This window comes from Chiloscyllium plagiosum, chromosome 1 (assembly GCF_004010195.1).
Source record: "Chiloscyllium plagiosum isolate BGI_BamShark_2017 chromosome 1, ASM401019v2, whole genome shotgun sequence".
NCBI classification, from domain to species: Eukaryota; Metazoa; Chordata; class Chondrichthyes; order Orectolobiformes; family Hemiscylliidae; genus Chiloscyllium; species Chiloscyllium plagiosum.
Genome location: NC_057710.1, coordinates 88,665,433 through 88,685,341, shown reverse-complemented (window position 1 = coordinate 88,685,341; position 19,909 = coordinate 88,665,433). Strand labels below are relative to the sequence as shown.

Below are 19,909 nucleotides of genomic sequence, written 5' to 3'. Positions count from 1 at the left end.
CTCTGTTGTTCTTTAAAAGCTTCCCAGTCCACCGTTTTCCCACTTATTTTTGCTATGTTATACTTTTTCTCTTTTAACTTTATATGTTTCTTAACTTCCCTCGTCAGCCACGGCCACCCATGCCTCCTCCTAGGATCCTTCTTCCTTTTTGGAATGAACTGATCCTGCATCTTCTGCATTATACACAGAAATATCCTCCATTGTTCCTCCACTGTCATCTCTGCTAAGGTACTGCACCAATGAACTTTGGCCAGCTCCTCCCTCATAGCTCCATAGTTCCCCTTATTCAACAGAGCGGGATCAATCAGCAGCAAAACTTGATGAGAAAAAAAAATCAAGTGTGATGTCACAGAATAACTGATAAGTGAGTATTTTGCTCATTTATCATTCAGGACTGAATTAATTAATTAAATAAACATATGTGAAGTCATCCATTTTGGTAGGAACAACAGCAAAAAGGACTATTACTTGAATGGAAACAAATGCAGCATGCTGCTGTGCAGAAGAATCTGGATGTCCTTGTGCATGAATCACAGAAGGTTGGTCTGCAGGTGCAACAAGGAATTAAGAAGGCAAGTGCAATTTTGCCCTTCATTGCTAAAGGGATTGAGTTTAAAAGCAGGGAGTTTATGTTGCAGCTGTACAGGGTACTGGTGAGGCTACACCTGGAGTACTGCATGCAGTTTTGGTCTCCTTACTTGAGAAAGGATGTACTGGCACTAGAGGGGGTGCAGAGGAGGTTCACTAGGTTGATTCTGATGTTGAGGGGGTTGGCTTATGAGGACAGACTGAGACTATATTCACTGAAATGTAGAAAAATTAAGGGGTGGGGATCTTACAGAAACATATGAAGGGAATAGATAAGGTAGAAGTAGAGAGGATGTTTCCACTGGCAGGTGAGGCGAGGACAAGAGGACATAGGCTCAGGATTAGAGGGAGCAGATTTAGGACTGAATTGAGAAGGAACTTCTTCACTTGGAAGGGTGTGAATCTACAGAATTCCCTGCCCAGTAAAACGGTTGAGATTTCCTCAGGAGATGTTTTTAAAGCTAAGATAGATAAATTTTTGAACAGTTAAGGAATTAAGGATTATGCTGAGAGGGTGGGTAAGTGGAGCTGAGGCTATGAAAACTTCAGCCGTGATTTTACTGAATGGTGGAGCCAGCTCTAAGTGCCAGACGCATACCTTGCTCCTCGTTCTTATGTTCTAAATGTCAGGTTTTATAAATATTAGTATTTATACAAGATTTATTAAAGCTTATTGGGAGGTGTAGGGTTTATTGATCATACTTAAGTTTTAATTTATAAAGATTTAATTTAATTCATAAAGATGGCAAGGCAGACATTGTGTGGGAGGTGGGAGCTTTTGGAGTCTACTCCACATGATCCAAGGTAAACATATATGCAGTACGATTTGCAGATTAGCCTAGATTTGGTTCAATGACTGAGCAGACACTGCAATACGTTAGGAAGGTGGGATGTTTTCTGGATGCTTTGTTTCAGGCAGTCTCATCCCTTAGAATAGGGTCTTCTGATTTGGACATGGTCAGGGACAGGAGGGTGTAACTGTAAGTGAAGTAGGTAAGGGGCATCAAAATGTTGGAATTGCAGGAGCCTCAGCCTTTGACGTTGCCCAACAGATTTGAGGTTATTGTATAGATGAAAACAAGCACTGCAGGGTGGGTGGATGAATGAACTGACCATCGCATCATTATATAGAGGAGGAGTTGACAGGAATGTAGTGGTAGGAGGGCCAGCACTGGGAATTAGATACAGTTTTCTGCAACTGAGAGAGAGAGGGAGAGCCCAGATGATTGTGTTGGCTGCTTGGTTTCAGTGTTTGGGATATCTCCTTTCAACTGGAAAGGAACTTGCAGCAGAGGATCATATTGTGGTTCATGGTAGACACCAACATCGACAGAACTAGAAAAAAGATCTCGCTAAGGGAATATGAGCAGATTGGGGCTAAATAGAACCTTAAGGATAATCTCTGCATTATTACTTTAACCACGCGCAATTTGCATGTGAGGAGCAGGAGGGTCGACATTTTGGGCATATCATTCCCTGATGAAGGGCTTATGCCCAAAACGTCGACTATCCTGTTCTTTGGATGCTGCCTGATCTGCTGTGCTTTTTCAGCACCACATTTTGACTCTGACTCCAGCATCTGCAGTCCTCACTTTCTCCACGAGCAATTTGACAAAGGTTACCAAAAGTTAGAAATGAATGCATGGACTGGTGCGGGTTTCAATTGTCTGGGGCACGGATACCAGTACTGGGAAAGTGGGATCTGTACCGTTAGGATGGCCATCACCTGGATCTGCTCAGACCAGGCTTCTGGCAAGTTGAATTACTGGGGTGGTGGACAGGCATTAGGTTTGGAAGAATCCTACAAAACTAGATAGAGAAGACAGGAGAGCAAGTTCATAATAAGGGAAATGATGATAGAAAAGGACTGAGTGGAGAAACCTAAAAGTGTAACAGTAGACAGGGCTAGAAGTTACAAAAAAAATCTTCAGACAAAACTGATCGCAATATGACTGAATTTCACAGTTTGAGGGAGATGAGCAGATCTAAGACTAGATTTTTAAACTGAGACAAGGGCATTTATGAGAGAATGAAAACAGCTGGCAAAAGTAATCCGGGAAACATAGGTTGGTAGAAATACTATAGCAGACATTTTAAGGAGATGTTTCAGAACATCCAAAAATATACCAAGTAAAGTTGTAAGGAAAGGATATGTGTGAAATAGCATGAAGTATTGAACGTCAAAGAAATCAAACATGTTGAATACTAACCCTCTCTGTGGATGCCTTTTGTACGTTCAGTGTCTTCACACCTTTGGGTAAATGGAACTCATGGGTATCATAGTCAGTGCTAAATACAGTCTTCTGGGTCCGGGGATCAACAAACGACATTCCAATATCACTAGTGATGGAGGTTTTATCTTTGTCTACACGGAGCTTGGTTGTTCCCTGCTGAAACACCACCTAGAAAGGGCATAGGATCAAAAGTTGTGATTATAAATCCATAAACAAATTAATTCAGACCACAAAAAGGAACTGCACAGGAACCCATTTAAGTTCATTTGTCTTTGCCATATTGTAAGGCTGCGAATAAATAACGTAACTAACAGTTTGGCTGGTTATCAGAGGAGGTGAGTCTCAGGGTTGCAACCACAGCACTTGCTTTGGCATGGAGAGGCAGTATATGTAAGGCAGTCATTTCCCCACAGGGCAGGAATGAAAACTACTTTCACGCACTTCATGATGTTCTCAAAAACGATAGAAAAAGAAAGACAGGTGAATTAACTTGTACTTTCTCCTTCAAAAGAGGAGGAACGGTATGTGGGAAAAGCCTAAAAGGGAAATTAAAGTTGTCCAACTTCTAGAATATGCTGCAATATAAAAATACTAATAAGTGTTCTGTATTATGACATATCTGATTTAAAATTATACAGCATTACACAAATTACAAATGACTTGATTTTTTAAAATTATAATTTTGAGTTTAAAGGTATTTGCATCTAACATCTTTGCAGCACAGATTTACTCATTTTAATAATGGAGGTTTTTTTTTTATATAGACTCCGATTAAAAATTTGGTGCTGTTAAATTAGGAAGGACTAATATGTTCACTCATTCTGTGGTGTATTAGTTGTAGAAATTCAAGGGACAAATGCCACATTTCCAATATTACTCTCCTCCATGGCTTTGCTTAGTGCTTCAGGGCCAAGAAACATTTGGCTCTGCCCTTGCCCTGCTCCCCCCTCAGTCTCACAGTAGGTTGGTTAGAGATCCAACCATTATCAACAGTATAAGCAACAAGTTTGACAGGTGAATCATTGATTTTCTCCTCCCCATTTCATCCTCCACCACTGACACCAACACAGATGGTCTGAGCCCGGGAGTTTTCTTCTTAAGGCCAATTTAAAAAGTTCGGAGTTTCTGTTGCTTGTTCCATGTGCATTAAAGAATTGGAAGGTGAATTAACAATTGATTTGAAAAACTTAACTGAAAACTAACGGAGATTCAATGCTTATGTATGTGGGCTGAGACAATGTATGCAGACAATTGATGGGTAAATTGAATCGACAAAAGAATCTATGAATGAACATGCAAATAAGGAAAAAGACCCTTTACAGATGCTGTATAAGGAATTGGTTCTGAAAGAATTATCACTGAAATTCCATTAGCTCTACCAAATTTGATAATGCCACAGAGACTTTGGGCAGAGGCAACCGAGTTCTGCACGAGTATGCAAAGGGAATAGATGCATTCTGTACAGCTGACAGTCCTTAGTACTAATGCCTGACTAGTAATGTAAACTGTATTTACTGCTGTCATGCAACAAACCACCTTGTTAATTACTACTGAAAATTGAAAAAGCCCGAGTATAGGAGGCTTGGTGACAGTGAGCTCTCTCAACCACTCCTGGCCCAGTGTAACTTTGTGGTGGCAAATATCAGAACAGCCTAATTGCAGGTCATGACATTAAATAATCCCTATTTACATTCCTGATTGAAAATACTGCATATGAAAGGCTGGATGTTGGCATTAACTGTGCACCACATTCACTTATTCTGAAGATATACTTTTCTTCTCAAAAGAGAACATCAATTGATGGTAGAAACATCTCCATTTGACCTGTTAAAAGGTAGTTTTTTTTCCCTACAAGCTCTGAACTTGACTTTCAGATTGTCTTTGTCTCCACATTTGGGGTTACCATGCTCAGCTTGCTGTTAAGTACAGCTTTAGTATTTGTGAATCTTGTTTGCAAACATGTATGACCAAACAAGCAAACCTGAGCTTTATCTAAATCAGACAAACAAATAAAGAACTGTGGATGTTGGAGATCTGAGACAAAATCAGATATTGCTGGTGAAACTCAGCAGATACGCTTGCATCTGTGTGAAGAGAGCACATAGTGTTAATGGTCTCAAAACATTGAATCAGCAATTTTTCAATGCGAGGTATGCAGCATGATGCAAGAACCTTTGGTGTTAAGAATTCTGTCCTGACACGTGACCTTACAAAGAACTTGGACAGCAAGGACAGAATACTTCTAATTATTTTACAATGTTGCCCATCGATTGTCCAAGCCTCACACCCATAAACAAGTGATGTAAGAAATGCTGCCTAGTGGGTAGACTTCAATCTTTCTTCTGAGACAGACTTTGGCAAGAGGGACTGGCTTTTGCCAGGTGATTGCTGATTTTGTTTTCCACATAGTGTTATTGAAGGTCATACTCAAGATAGCTACGTTATAGTGAACAGAGGGATGTGTTGTATTAATAGTGACTATGGGATCTGTGAGTACATGATAATGAGACTGATTGATACAAGATATGTGTCTACTGCAGACACTGTTAGGTAGTGTTCTAAAGCAAGGGCTAAGCAATCAACAAGTGGCCGAACGTCCTCCAGTGTAGGTGCTTTGAGAATAGTTATTTGTGGTCGAGTCTCCTCAGTAACTGTTTATTGACCTTTATGTAAACCTCAACATCCCTTGCAAATTGAAGAGGTTGTTGTCTGTCCTGAATTCCATGTGGGGTTGGAGGAGTCACCTTCCTAATTAATAACTGGTCTATTTTGAAAGAGGACAGCAAAACTTCCAGTTTTCCTCCAAGTATCAGTTACTCCGGTGGAGAATGAAGGAATAAACTTTGAGAATTGCAAATTTTATCCAAAATTTGTAGAAAAACATGCAATTCATAACAGGTAAGTGCTAATAGGTACAGAAGGAGAATGGGATTGATGAATCAGCTGAAACCTAATCAGGCTTTCAGAGTTGCTGTGCTTCACCATTATTTACCACAGGCACACACATGATTATACACACACTGGGACACGGTGCAGGGTGGGGGGAATACACTGCTTGCTTGCCTGAAACCTACAGTACTTTAAAAACATATTTTCATATTCATATCATGCACTGCCGATCTACAAAATGCATACATTAAAATTAATATGCTTCTAATGTTAGTAACTCTAGAATGTTACTGACTGGTTTATTGCTGTTTTATTTTTGTTGGCATCTGTGAGCACATCAAATTTCAAGTATTAAAATGGGGTTACATTGGAAAATAGTCTGGAAGCAGTGCCGTACAGAGATTTGAATGATCAGAATTTTAGATTTGAGCTATTGCTGGATTGGGAACAAATGTGGGACAGGAAAGTTAGAGGTGATGGGTAAGCGTGACCTGGTGTGATTTTGGAAAATTGTAGCAGAGTGTTGTATGAGATTTTTTTTGAAAGGAGGATGAAAGATAGAAATCAACCAGGAGAACTTTAGTTTATCAATTCAACCATCAAATCTAGAAGGACAAAAATATGAATATGACATTTAACAGAACAGATTGTTGCAGGGGTGGAGAAGGGTAATAACAGAGATGGGAGGAGGCAATCTTGGTATTAGGAAAGGTTACTTGGTAGATGGCAAGGGTTTGGGGAAAGGGGAGGGGGAAAGAGAATAAGTCAGATGTTCAATGCTGGATTAGGATTCTATTACGTAAACAATCTGGCACAGCCTCAAATCACGGCCAGAGAGGGGGATGGAATATTTGGCTTAGAAACAAAATTAGGGGTGGCGAAGAGAATAGCTTCCAAATATTTAACTGGAAGAAATTTTGTTACCAATATTAGTTGTCAGACAAGCAATGTGACAAATTAAATGCAATGGAGGTCATTAATTTTCAAGTGAAATCTTGCTTTGTTTCTGATGTTAGGGTTCAGAAAAGATTTACAAGGATGTTGCCAAGGTTGGAGGATTTGAGCTATAGGGAGAGGCTGAACAGGCTGGGATTGCTTTCTCTGGAGCGCCGGAGGCCGAGGGGTGACCTTATAGAGGTTTACAAAATTAGGAGGGGCATGGATAGGGTAAATAGGCAAAGTCTTTTCCCTGGGGTCGGGGAGTCCCGAACTCGAGGGCATAGGTTTAGGGTGTGAGAGGAAAGATATAAAAGAGACCTAAGGGGCAACTTTTTCACACAGAGGGTGGTATGTGTATGGAATGAGCTGCCAGAGGATGTGGAGGAGGCAGGTACAATTGCAACATTTAAGAGGCATTTGGATGGGTATATGAATAGGAAGGGTTTGGAGGGATATGGGCCGGGGGCTGGCAGGTGGGACTAGATTGGGTTGGGATATCTGGTCGGCATGGACAGGTTGGACCGAAGGGTCTATTTCCATGCTGTACATCTCTATGACTCTGTATCATTGAGGAGCTGCATGCAGATAAGAAATAGGAGGTCAAGGGTAGATATTTGGAGAACTGTAGATGAATACTTTTATATTTCTAGCACCACATGGAAATTCAGCTATTTTGAACGGATATTTAACAGTTTATCCACTAGGTTATATTTGTTAGTGCTATGACACAGATCAAGTCGTTATGTCAACTCTCTATATGTTCAGCTTTGAAAACCTTAACATTTTTTCTACAATCAACTCATTATGCATGCTTTACAGTGCTTGCAAAACTTAAATTAATAAAGGGGCTGGACTTACTGGTTGATTATTGCCAGTGATTAACAAGTCTTCATCTCTTCTGCCTCCTACAGTACTCTTGTGCATGGGATATACCACGCCCATGTCAGATTCCTGTTTGAACCGTAGCAATCCTTCCTCGTGAAACTCCATACTATCACAGCCATTGGGACCAATGCGAATTACTGCCCAGATAACAAGTGTAATCTGAAATAGTAACAGTCATCTTACACAATGGTAAAATTTGAAGAAGGTCCATTGTGACATGTCGCATAACCAGAAAGTCAGCTGATAAATCAGAATTAAAAGCACAACTGACTTGAGCTAATTAACCTACTCCTGCAAACTTTGTTTTAACCGGCGTTCTCGATAAACCAGCAAAAATCATCTACCTCAAACACTACAATGTCAGAGTGTTTATACGGCAAACAAAGTGTAATAATGATGTGTATACCCCTGCATTAAGTTTCTGTTACTGTGTTTTTAATGGTTTTAGGAGGTGTGTCGATTTTTTCACAGAGTTTTTCTCAGGATGTTCACGTCTTGAAGCTTTACTTGGGTTTACTGCAGTTATGTTACCTCTTGATTATGAAGAATATTTGATCAACCAGTGCACTCCTGGTCACATTGGTGCCAGTTAATTAAAGGTTTTCTATATATTAATATACTCTTCGTTCCGCTATGTCAGGCAGGGAAGAAGTGGTCGAATGAGGGAGACGTGGTTTACTAAAGAAGTTGAATCTCTTGACAAAAGGAAGAAGGCTTATGTTTAGGATGAGATGTGATGGCTCAGTTGAGGCGCTTGAGAGTTACGTTAGCCAGGAAAGACCTAAAGAGAGAGTTAAGAAGAGCCAGGAGGGGACATGAGAAGTCAGTGGCAGATAGGATCAAGGAAAACCCTAAAGCTTTCTATAGGTATATCAGGAATAAAAGAATGACTAGAGAAAGATTATGGCCAATCAAGGAAAGTAGTAGGAAGTTGCACGTGGAATCAGAGGAGTTAGGAGAAGCGCTAAATGATTTTTTTTTCGTTAGTACTCACACTGGAAAAACAATGTTGTCGAGGAGAATACTGAGTTAGACTACTAGACTAGACAGGACTGCAGTTCACAAGAAGGATGTGTTAGCAATTCTGAAAAGTGTGAAAATAGATAAGTCCCCTGAGCCGGATGGGATTTATCCTAGGATTCTTTGGGAAGCCAGGGAGGAGATTGCAGAGCCTTTGGCTTTAATCTTTATGTCATTATTGTCTACAAGAATTGTGCCAGAAGACTGGAGGATAGCAAATGTTGTCCCCTTGTTCAAGAAGGGGAGTAGAGACACCCCTGATAATTATAGGCCAGTGAGCCTTACTTCAGCTGTGGGTGGTGTTGGAATAGGTTATAATCATCTAGAGAGGAATAATTTGGTTAGGGATAGCCAACACGGTTTTGTGAAGGGTAGGTCGTGCCTCTCAAACCTTATTGAATTCTTTAAGAAGGTGACCAAACAAGTGGATGAGGGTAAAGCGGTTGATGTAGTGTATATGGATTTCAATAAGGCGTTCAATAAGGTTCCCCACAGGAGGCTACTGCATAAAATACGAGGCTTGGGATTGAGGGTGATTTAGCAGTTTGGATCAGAAATTGGCGAGCTGAAAGAAGTGGGGGGGGGGGGGGTTTGATGGGAAATGTTCATCCTCGAGTTCGGTCGCTAGTAGTGTACCACAAGGATCCGTTTTAGTGCCACTGCTGTTTGACATTTTAATAAATGACCTGGATGAGGCAGTAGAAGGATGGGTTAGTAAATTTTCAGATGACACTAAGGTGAAGTTGTTGATAGTGCTGAAGGATGTTGCAGATTACAGAGGGACATAGATAAGCTGCAAATCTGGGCTGTGAGGTAGCAAATGGAGTTTAATGCGGAAAAATGTGAGGTGATTCACTTTGGAAGAAGCAACAGTAATAAAGAGTACTGGGCTAATGGTAAGATTCTTGGTGGTGTTGATAGCAGAGAGTTCTCAGTGTCCATGTAAATAGATCCCTGAAAGTTCCTACCCAGGTTGATAGGGTTGTTAAGAAGGCATATGCCGTGTTAGCTTTTATTGGTTGAGGGATTGAGTTTCAGAGCCACAAAGTCATGCTGCAGCTATACAAAGCTCGGCCGCACTTGGAGTATTACGTACCTTTCTGGTCACTGCATTATAGGAAGGATGTGGAAGCTTTGGAAAGAGTGCAGAGGAGATTTACTAGGATGTTGCCTGATATGGAGGGAAGACCTTATGAGGAAAGGCTGAGCGACATGAAGCTGTTTTCATTAGAGAGAAGAAGGTTGAGAGGTGACTTAATTGAGACATATAAGATAATCGAGGGTTAGATAGGGTGAACAGTGACAGCCTTTGTCTTCAAATGGCGATGGCTACCACAAGGGGACATAGCTTTAAACTGAGGGGAGATAGATATTGGACAGATATCAGAGGTAGTTTCTTTACTCAGAGTAGGAGGGGCGTGGAACGTCCTGCCTGCAACAGTAGTAGACTCGCCAACGTTAAGGGCATTTAAATGGTCATTGGATAAACATATGGACGAAAATGGAATAATGTAGGATAGATAGGCTTTAGATTAGTTCCACAGGTCGGCGCAATATCAAGGGCCGAAGGGCCTGTTCTGCGCTGTAGTGTTCTGTATCCTATTTGCCATAATCATGACATGTAATTAAGAGCATTTTATTTCTGCCAACACCACTACAGTCCGTACTACACGGTGGAAGACTGGAGTAGCCAAGTCGTTGAGTGTAATTAAGACAGATGGATAAAGGTCTTGATTAGTAAGGGGATCAGCCATGATCGAATGCTGAAGCAGACTGATTGGGCTGAATGGCCTAACTCTACTCCAATATTTTAAGATTTTTGTCCTTCCCTGGCACCTTGGCCATTTGAGAGTCGAAAACATGACCTGACAGGGGAGACACATTTTAGTCATCCAGACACAGTATCCTGCTCACCAAAGTTGATTTTGCAGGAATGTTGCCTATGTGTCTGACTTCGATAAATACATTAACATTAGTACAGGCACTGTTGATGGAACTGCTCAAGTATAGTCCAGTCTCACTGCTCTGAACATTAAGATGTTTCTGACTTGCACAGGAGGTCGGTGTTGTCGAACACTCATTGCTATAGTTTGTAGGAGGTTGAACTAGCACAGTTGATTGGATACTGGATCTCCTCAATGGATGTTCCAGGAAACATAACTGTCAAGGTATGAGAAGTGCTCAAGGTGTTCCGGAGTCTCTCTACACATGGGAGGTGGGCCATTTGGCTGACTAGTACATAGAAGAGTTTTGTTTTGGTAACATTTAAGGACAAGCCATGTTTTTGTATGCAGTACCAAAATCAATTAAAGAGTGCTTTGCAAATCCGCTACTGACTGGGCAATGACATTGCAGTCATCCATCAACTCTAAATCATGCACATCTAGGTGATAAGCTTAGTTTTGGCATACAGATGACTAAAGTTAAGAGTTTTCCATTTAGTCAAGATATAATGCTGACACCAGAGGGTGATTCAGCAAAACACAGGTAAGGATTTCCATTATTATGGACAAAAGGGAATATTTAAATCATTCTATGAAAACTATTTATCTCCCTTCACAAAAATAGTTATGCTTGTGACAATCCTGAAGTTGGAATAGTAGGAGTTCTTTTTCTTCTCCAAGCCCTAGAAGTACATGGAGCTTTGATGTGAGCAAAGCTCCACTAGCTTTGAAGACTTCTGTTGAAACACCATGAATGTCAAGTTTTTTTTTTACATCCCCCACCCTGTCTGCATTATTGTTTGTTGCAGTTCTCTCATTGGAAGAGATTCACCTATAGATTCTACCATAGGGTAGTGGGGATAGTGCAGAAAGTATCAACTCAAGTGTGCTTCAAAATGTTCTTTCTAACATCAATGGATAACACTGTCATTCTCAAAAAGAGAAGCTTTATCCGGAGAGCGATGAAAAGCTTGTCCATTACACCATGGTCCATTGATGACACGGGTAGTGTTAAAGCGGCTTCCAATGTCACTGGATGTTGTTGGATTTCTTGGGTTTTTCTTCCTATCCAGTATCTGGAGCTGCTGGAATACTGTCTTGACTTGTGACCTTCAGCTGTTCTGCCACGCAATAAAGGATTATTGGTTTTATTTGAAGATGTCATTTATTTCATCGCTGTTTTAACTTAAGTAGACCTGGTAATGATGCTGCTCAAATCCAGTGGTCTTGGCACACTCAGCTAGCAGAGCTGACTGTTTAATCCCACTTTTAAGCACAAAGATGGTCAACATGGTATGCTACCTAATCCAAGTGGTGGTGCAACAACCTATTTTTAGACAGACATTTATAGACCCCCATTCACTTGGGGTGACCAAAGTATCCTGAAGAGAACTGTTCAGTCAGATACTGCTGCCCTGTCCCACCACAGACGTCCAATGATCATCATATATCACACATGCATGTTTGCAGATTCTTAGCTTGGAACTTCCAACTGATAATGGTAAGGTCCTAGGGAGTGTTGCTGAACAAAAACACCTTGAAGTGCAGGTTCATACCTCCTTGAAAGTGGAGTTGCAGGTGGATAGGATAGTGAAGGCGGCATTTGGCATGCTTTCCTTTATTGGTCAGAGTATTGAGTACAGGAGTTGGGAGGTCATGTTGCGGCTGTACAGGACATTGGTTAGGCCACTGTTGGAATATTGCGTGCAATTCTGGTCTCCTTCCTATCAGAAAGATGTTGTGAAACTTGAAAGAAGAGATACAAGGATGTTGCCAGGGTTGGCTGATTTAAGCTATAGGGAGAGGCTGAACAGGCTGGGGCTATTTTCCCTGGAGTGTTGGAGGCTGAGGGTTGACCTTATAGAGGTTTACAAAATTAGGAGGGGCATGGATAGGGTAAATAGGCAAAGTCGTTTCCCTGGGGTCAGGGAGTCCAGAACTAGAGGGCATAGGTTTAGGGTGAGAGGGGAAAGATATAAAAGAGACCTAAGGGGCAACTTTTTCACACAGAGGGTGGTAGGTGTATGGAATGAGCTGCCAGAGGAAGTGGTGGAGGCTGGTACAATTGCAACATTTAAGAGGCATTTGGATGGGTATATGAATAGGAAGGGTTTGGAGGGATATGGGCCAGGTGCTGGCAGGTGGGACTAGATTGGGTTTGGATATCTGGTTGGCGTGGACGGGTTGGACTGAAGAGTCTGTTTCCATGCTGTACATCTCTGTGACTCTATGACAACCTTGTCCACAACACCAAGGTTTGGTATGATTTTGTTTAACATAGGGAATTTGGAACACTACCATCGTCCACATAAATTTGATAGACTGGCGGTCACATTTCAGGGACATGTGAAATAATGACTGAGATTATCTCATTGCTACAGCCTTCTTTCAACCTTTGCAATCACTGAGATGTATAATCGTTCTCTGTTTGTTCTGCCATTGAAGACGTTATGTAGTGATTCTGGGTAATCCAAGATGGAGGTTGGGAAAAATTTCTGTCTGTAACAGCTGCTCCTTTATTGAGGTATTTTAGGTGTTGGAGGCGATTTCCTCGAATTCCAGGAGCAGCAATTACTGTTTTATATGCTGTTGCATTGTTTTGGAACTTTGGGAAAAAAAAAGGCAAAACAACAACAGTTTTAAAAGGGAGAGGAACAGACAAGGAAGCACATGGTGAGGTCAGTGCAGGAGAGAGAGAGAAAGAAACTGGCACAGCAGTGAACCTGCACAGTTACTGCCTTTGCTGTTTGAATTCATGTATCGCTGGACATTGGAGTGCATCTGGGAAAATTAACAAACAGTGAAATTCACAACTGATCTTGGAGGAACTGTTTGGGCGAGGTTCACAGCACAGAAACAGATAAGTGTATTGTTTTTAAGTGTGACCTAGAGAAAGTCTGCAGTAGTGTGGGTTCTTTTTTGATGATATGTTTTTTGAGATATGTCTCTTGATTAAACTTAAAATATAAGCCATAACTATTAATTTAACTTGGGGCAGTGTTTTGTAGAGGAATAAGATGGTGTTATTTTCTGGGTCTGTAGATTGTGAAGGAGCAAAAATGGTCTGTAGCAGAGTCATATGCGCTTCTTGTCAGATGTGGGAGTTTAAAGAGAGTTTAAGGGTTACTGTGGATTATATCTGCAATAAATGCTGTTGGTTGCGAATGTTATCAGATCGAATGGATCAGTTGGAGAGACAGTTAGAAGCAATGAGGAATTTGCAACAGCAACAGTATGTGATGGATGGCAGTTATAGGAAGGTGGGGGAAGGGGGGGAAGGCTCAGATACAGTCATATAGATTTTTTTTTTTAAGATTACTTACAGTGTGGAAACAGGCCCTTCGGCCCAACAAGTCCACACCGACCCGCCGAAGCGTAACCCACCCAGACCCATTCTCCTACATTTACCCCTTCACCTAACACTACGGGCAATTTAGCATGGCCAATTCACCTAACCCCTGCACATTTTTTTGGATTGTGGGAGGAAACCGGAGCACCCGGAGGAAACCCACACAGACACGGGGAGAATGTGCAAACTCCACAGAGAGTCGCCTAAGGCGGGAATTGAACCCGGGTCTCTGGCGCTGTGAAGCAGCAGTGCTAACCACTGTGCTACCATGCCGCCCACTATAGATGGGTTAACTCCAGGAAAGGTAAGAGAAGTAGGCAGCTCGTGCAGGACCCTTCTGTGGCCATACACCTTTCAAACAAATATGCTGTTTTGGAAAATGTAGGGGGTGATGGATTCTCAGGGGAACATAGCACGAACAGCGAAGTTTTTGGTATTGAGACTGGCTCTAATGCAATGAGGGGTATGTCGGGTTCCAAGAGATCAATTGTGTTAGGGGACTCTCTAGTCAGAGGTAAAAATAAACGTTTCTGTGGCCAGCAGCAAAAAATCAGAATGGTGTGTTGTTTCCCTGCTGCCAGGATCAAAGATGTCTCAGAGACGATGCAGAATGTTCTCACGGGGGAGAGGGGCCAGCAAGAGGTCATTGTACACATTGGAACCAACAACATAGGAAGGGAAAAGGTTGAGATTCTGAAGGGAAAATACAGAGAGTTAGGCAGAAATTTAAAAAGGAGGTCCTCAAGGGTAGTAATATCTGGATTACACCCGGTGCTACGAGCCAGTGAGGGCAGAAATAGGAGGATATAGCAGATGAATGCATGGCTGAGGAGCTGGTGTATGGGAGAAGGATTCAGATTTTTGGATCACTGGAATCTCTTTTCGGGTAGAAGTGATCTGTACAAGAAGGACGGTTTGCACCTAAATTGGAAGGGGACTAATATACTGGCAGGGAGATTTTCTAGAGCTGCTCAGGAGGATTTAAACTAGTAAGGTGGGGGAATGGGACACAGGGAGATAGTGAGGAAAGAGATCAACCTGAGACTGGTACAGTTGAGAACAGAAACAAGTCAAACAGGGCAGCCAGGGACAAGGTAGGACTAAAAATTTAAACTGCATTTATTTCAATGCAAGGGGCCTAACAGGGAAGGCAGATGAACTCAGGGCATGGTTAGGAACATGGGACTGGGATATCATAGCAATTATAGAAACATGGCTCAAGGATGGGCAGGACTGGCAGCTTAATGTTCCAGGATACAAGTGCTACAGGAAGGATAAGCGCAGCAGGTCAGGCAGCATCAAAGGAACAGGAGAATCTACGTCTCGGGCATAAGCCTTTCTTCAGGAATGAGGAGGGTGTGCCAAGCAGGCTAAGATAAAAAGGTAGGGATGAGGGACTTGGGGGAGGGGCGTTGGGAGTACCCATAGGTGGAAGGAGGTTAAGGTGAGGGTGATAGGCCGGAGAGGGGGTGGGGGCGGAGAGATCGGGAAGAAGATTGCAGGTCAAGAAGGCAGTGCTGAGTCTGAGGGTTGGAACTGAGAAAAGGTCCCAAGGGATGAATGCAGATTTCTCCAGCTTTCTCATTTCCCTTCCCCCTACCTTTTCTCAGTCCCAACCCTCAGACTCAGCACCGCCTTCTTGACCTGCAATCTTCTTCCTGACCTCTCCGCCCCCACCCCCTCTCCGGCCTATCACCCTCACCTTAACCTCCTTCCACCTATGGTACTCCCAACGCCCCTCCCCCAAGTCCCTCATCCCTACCTTTTTATCTTAGCCTGCTTGGCACACCCTCCTCATTCCTGAAGAAAGGCTTATGCCCGAAACGTCGATTCTCCTGTTCCTTTGATGCTGCCTGACCTGCTGAGCTTTTCCAGCAACACATTTTTAAGCTCTGATCTCCAGCAACTGCGGTCCTCACTTTCTCCTCCAGGAAGGATAGAAAGGGAGGCAAGAGAGGAGGGGGAGTGACGTTTTTGTTAAGGGATAGCATTACAGCTATGCTGAGGGAGGATATTCCTGGAAATACATCCAGGGAAGTTATTTGGGTGGAACTGAGAAATAAGAAAGGGATGATAACCTTATTGGGATTGTATTATAGACTCCCTAATAGTCAGAGGGAAATTGAGAAACAAACATGTAAAGAGATCTCAGCTATCTGTAAGAATAATAGGGTGGTTATAGTTGGGGATTTTAACTTTCCAAATATAGACTGGGATTGTCATAGTGTTAAGGGTTTAGATGGAGAGGAATTTCTTAAGTGTGTACAAGACAATTTTCTGATTCAGTATGTGGATGCACCTACTAGAGAAGGAGCAAAACTTGACCTACTCTTGGGAAATAAGGCAGGGCAGGTGACTGAGGAGTCAGTGGGGGAGCACTTTGGGGCCAGCGACCATAATTCTATTCGTTTCAAAATAGTGATGGAAAAGGATAGACCAGATCTAAAAGTTGAAGTTCTAAATTGGAGAAAGGCCAATTTTGACAGTATGAGGCAAGAGCTTTTGAAAACTAATTGGGGGCAGATGTTCGCAGGTAAAGGTACGGCTGGAAAATGGGAAGCCTTCAGAAATGAGATAACAAGAATGCAGAGAAAGTGTTCCTGTTGGGGTGAAAGGAAAGACTGGTAGGTATAGGGAATGCTGGATGACAAAAGAAATTGAGGGTTTGGTTAAGAAAAAGAAAGCATATCTAAGGTATAGACAGGATAGATCGAGTGAATCCTTAGAAAAGTATACTTAAGAGTAGGAGTATACTTAAGAGGGAAATCAGGAGGGCAAAAAGGGGACATGAGATAGCTTTGGCAAACAAAGTTAAGGAGAACACAAAGGGTTTTTATAAATACATTAAGGACAAAAGGATAACTAGGGAGAGAATAGGACATCTAAAAAATCAGCAAAGCAGCCTTTGTGTGCAGAAAATGGGGGAGATACTAAATGAGTATTTTGCATCAGTATTTACTGTGGAAAAGGTTATGGAAGATATAGAAAGTAGCAAAATAGATGGTGACACCTTGCAAAATGTTCATGTTACAGAGGAGGAAGTGCTGGGTGTCTTGAAATGCAGGAAGGTGAATAAATCCCCAGGATGTGATCAGGTGTACCCTAGAACTCTGTGGGAAGCTAGAAAAGTGATTGCTGGGCCTCTTGCTGAGATATTTGTATCATCGATAGTCACAGGTGAGGTGCTAGAAGACTGGAGGTTGGCTAACATGGTGCCACTGTTTAAGAAGGGTGGTAAGGACAAGTCAGGGAACTATAGACCAGTGAGCCTGACATTGGTGGTGGGCAAGGTGTGAGGGAATCCTGAGGGACAGGATGTACATATATTTGGAAAGGCAAGGACTGATTAGGGATAGTCAACACAGCTTTGTGCGTGGGAAATCATGTCTCACAAACTTGATTGAGTTTTTTGAAGTAGTAACAAAGAGGATTGATGAGAGCAGTAGATGTGATCTATATGGACTTCAGTAAGGCATTCGACAAGATTCCCCATGGGAGACTGGTTAGCAAGGTTAGATCTCATGGAATAAAGGGAGAACTAGCCATTTGGATACAGAACTGGCTTAAAGGTAGAAGACAGAGGATGATGGTGGAGGGTTGCTTTTCAGACTGAAGCCCTGTGACCAGTGGTGTACCACAGGTGGAGGGTTGCTTTTCAGACTGAAGCCCTGTGACCAGTGGTGTACCACAACGATCGATGCTGGGCCTTCTACTTTTTGTCATTTAAATAAATGATTTGAATGCGAGCATAAGAGGTACAGTTCGTAAGTTTGCAGATGACACCAAAATTGGAGGTGTAGTGGACAGCGATTACAACAGGATCTGGACCAGATGGGCCAATGGGCTGAGAAGTGTCAGATGGAGTTTAATTCAGAAAAATACGAGGTGCTGCATTTTGGGAAAGCACATCTTAGCAGGACTTATACACCTAATGGTAAGGTCATCGGGAGTGTTGCTGAACAAAGAGTACTTGGAGTACAGGTTCATAGCTCCTTGAAAGTGGAGCCGCAGGTAGACAGGATAGTGAAGGTGGCGTTTGGTATGCTTTCTTTTATTGGTCAGAGTATGGAGTACAGGAGTTGGGAGAGAGGGCATAGGTTTAGGGTGAGTAGGGAAAGATATAAAAGGGACCTAATGGGCAGCATTTTCATGCAGAGGGTGGTACGTGTATGGAATGAGCTGCCAGAGGATGTGGTGAAGGCTGGTACAATTGCAACATTTAAAAGGCATTTGGATGGGTACATGAATAGGAAAGGTTTGGAGGGATGTGGGCCCGGTGCTGGCAGGTGGGATTAGGTTGGGTTGGGATATCTGGTCAGCATGGACGTGTTTGACCGAAGGGTCTGTTTCCATGCTGTGCATCTCTATGACTCTAAACTTGCCACCGGGGGGAGAAGTGAATTGCAAGCACTTTTGTTCAAAATACACAAACTCCACCAGGACAAGGTTTGACCGACAGAAACAGCATCCCATACATAAATGTAGCACTAACATAGAACTATTTAAAAGGGAATAATCCACAAGAGCAAACTAATAAAATAAAGCAGTATTAACAATTCTTTATCGTTAGCTGATACAGCTTTCACTAATGACCTCCAACATAAAAAGATCAAATGGAAAACACAGAAGATTAACACACATTTGTACTGGCAACACTGCTATTACACTAATAACGTATATGAACCAGTCGCATAAATATATATGAAATCAATGTTTTGGAGTTAGAATGTAATCAGAATAGATACTATGCTTGTAAAACAAAACCAATTTGTGTAGTTATGCAAGGCTTCCTTGTAACTTTAGCCATTGGGTACATTAATTCACCTGAATATGACTTTTAAGATTCTGCAACTGGATTTTTCATATGATTCTCAGAATCTGGAATCACATAGCCAAAACGACATTAATGAACTAGACAGACTATCATGTTGATTTATTGGTTTCCTGAACACCATTGTTCATATAGCTTTTAATTCCAGATTTATTTATTGATTTTTAAATTCACCAGCTACTATGGTGAGATTTAAACCTCCTGTCTCTGATTAATAGCCCAGAATGGACTACTAATCCAGCAAAATAACTGCTACTATTAAAAGTACATCAAATTCCCATAATTATTCAGTTTTGTTAGCATACTGACAAAAGATAGTACTCACAATTAAATTAATCACTGCAAGGATAAACATAAGGACAATTACACAAATGGCCAGGTTGCCTTTACGACCTCTCAATCCTGTCCTATGCAATCTCTCTTCATCAATAGGAACATATCCGGCCTTGAAGTTGCTGTTGTGCTCCTTGTTTATATTTCTACGATCAACTGCTTTCTCGTGCATGGAACGTCGGACTGGACCATTTGAACTCTGTCAAAAGAAAAGTTGGAAATTAGTAGAGCCAATAATGTGCAATTGCTCTGCAGCTATTCCCTTTTTAAATATGTCATTCAGGTCTTACTATGAACCAATTTAGATATTTACTAAATACAGTGATGAAAAAATATTTTGCAATGAAAAGATGTTTAAAGTAGAAGTTACAGAGACACACTGGTCTTTGAAAGTACACATTCCAAAGTTTTACATTTTAAGATAGCTAAATAACCATAAACTATTATTGTCATGAAGTCAAAATCTTGAAAGTCCTTCCCGAATTTTATTATCGGTCTATTAACAGCACCCAGAGTGCTGTGGTTCAAGAAGGCAGCTCACTGCCAACTTTTCAAAGACAAGTAGGGATAGGCATTAAATGCTGACCTAGCCAGCGACACCCAGTGAATAAAAGACACTATCCTATTACTTCATGACTTTAAATACCATCACGTTAATCCCTAAACCTCCCTCCTCTAATGAAAACAAGCCCAATCAGTATTTCATCTTTGACTCTCTAACCCCTACTTGTCCTGGTAACTCTTCGTTGGATTGCTTTTGTTTCTGCTTTTACTGCATTGGGCTGAATGAAAGCCCAATTTTCTAACCTCTCTGATGTTCTGAACTGAGTCGCCATGAGATCTCTTCGTAAACTCATCATTACGTTCAACGCCAATATGTTGTAAGTGCACCACTGGA

At 41.8% G+C, this 19,909-nt stretch overlaps 1 protein-coding gene across 3 annotated transcripts in view; it reads right to left on the bottom strand.

Annotated features, from left to right (window-relative positions):
- The window catches only part of sgcb (sarcoglycan, beta (dystrophin-associated glycoprotein)), a 62,012-nt gene that overhangs the window by 7,208 nt on the left and 34,895 nt on the right, over positions 1-19,909 (bottom strand). Inside the window, exons 1-4 of one of the 3 annotated variants that reach the window (XM_043691104.1) lie at positions 19,446-19,466; positions 19,004-19,210; positions 7,509-7,694; positions 2,799-2,990 (exon numbers count right to left, since the gene is read on the bottom strand). In XM_043691104.1, the coding sequence (XP_043547039.1) occupies positions 2,799-2,990; positions 7,509-7,694; positions 19,004-19,210; positions 19,446-19,448 (588 nt within the window). In that variant the 5' untranslated portion in view covers positions 19,449-19,466. Of the gene's footprint in view, positions 1-2,798; positions 2,991-7,508; positions 7,695-19,003; positions 19,212-19,445; positions 19,467-19,909 lie in introns of those variants that run through there. The other 2 variants (XM_043691103.1, XM_043691113.1) reach the window with 2 other exon arrangements.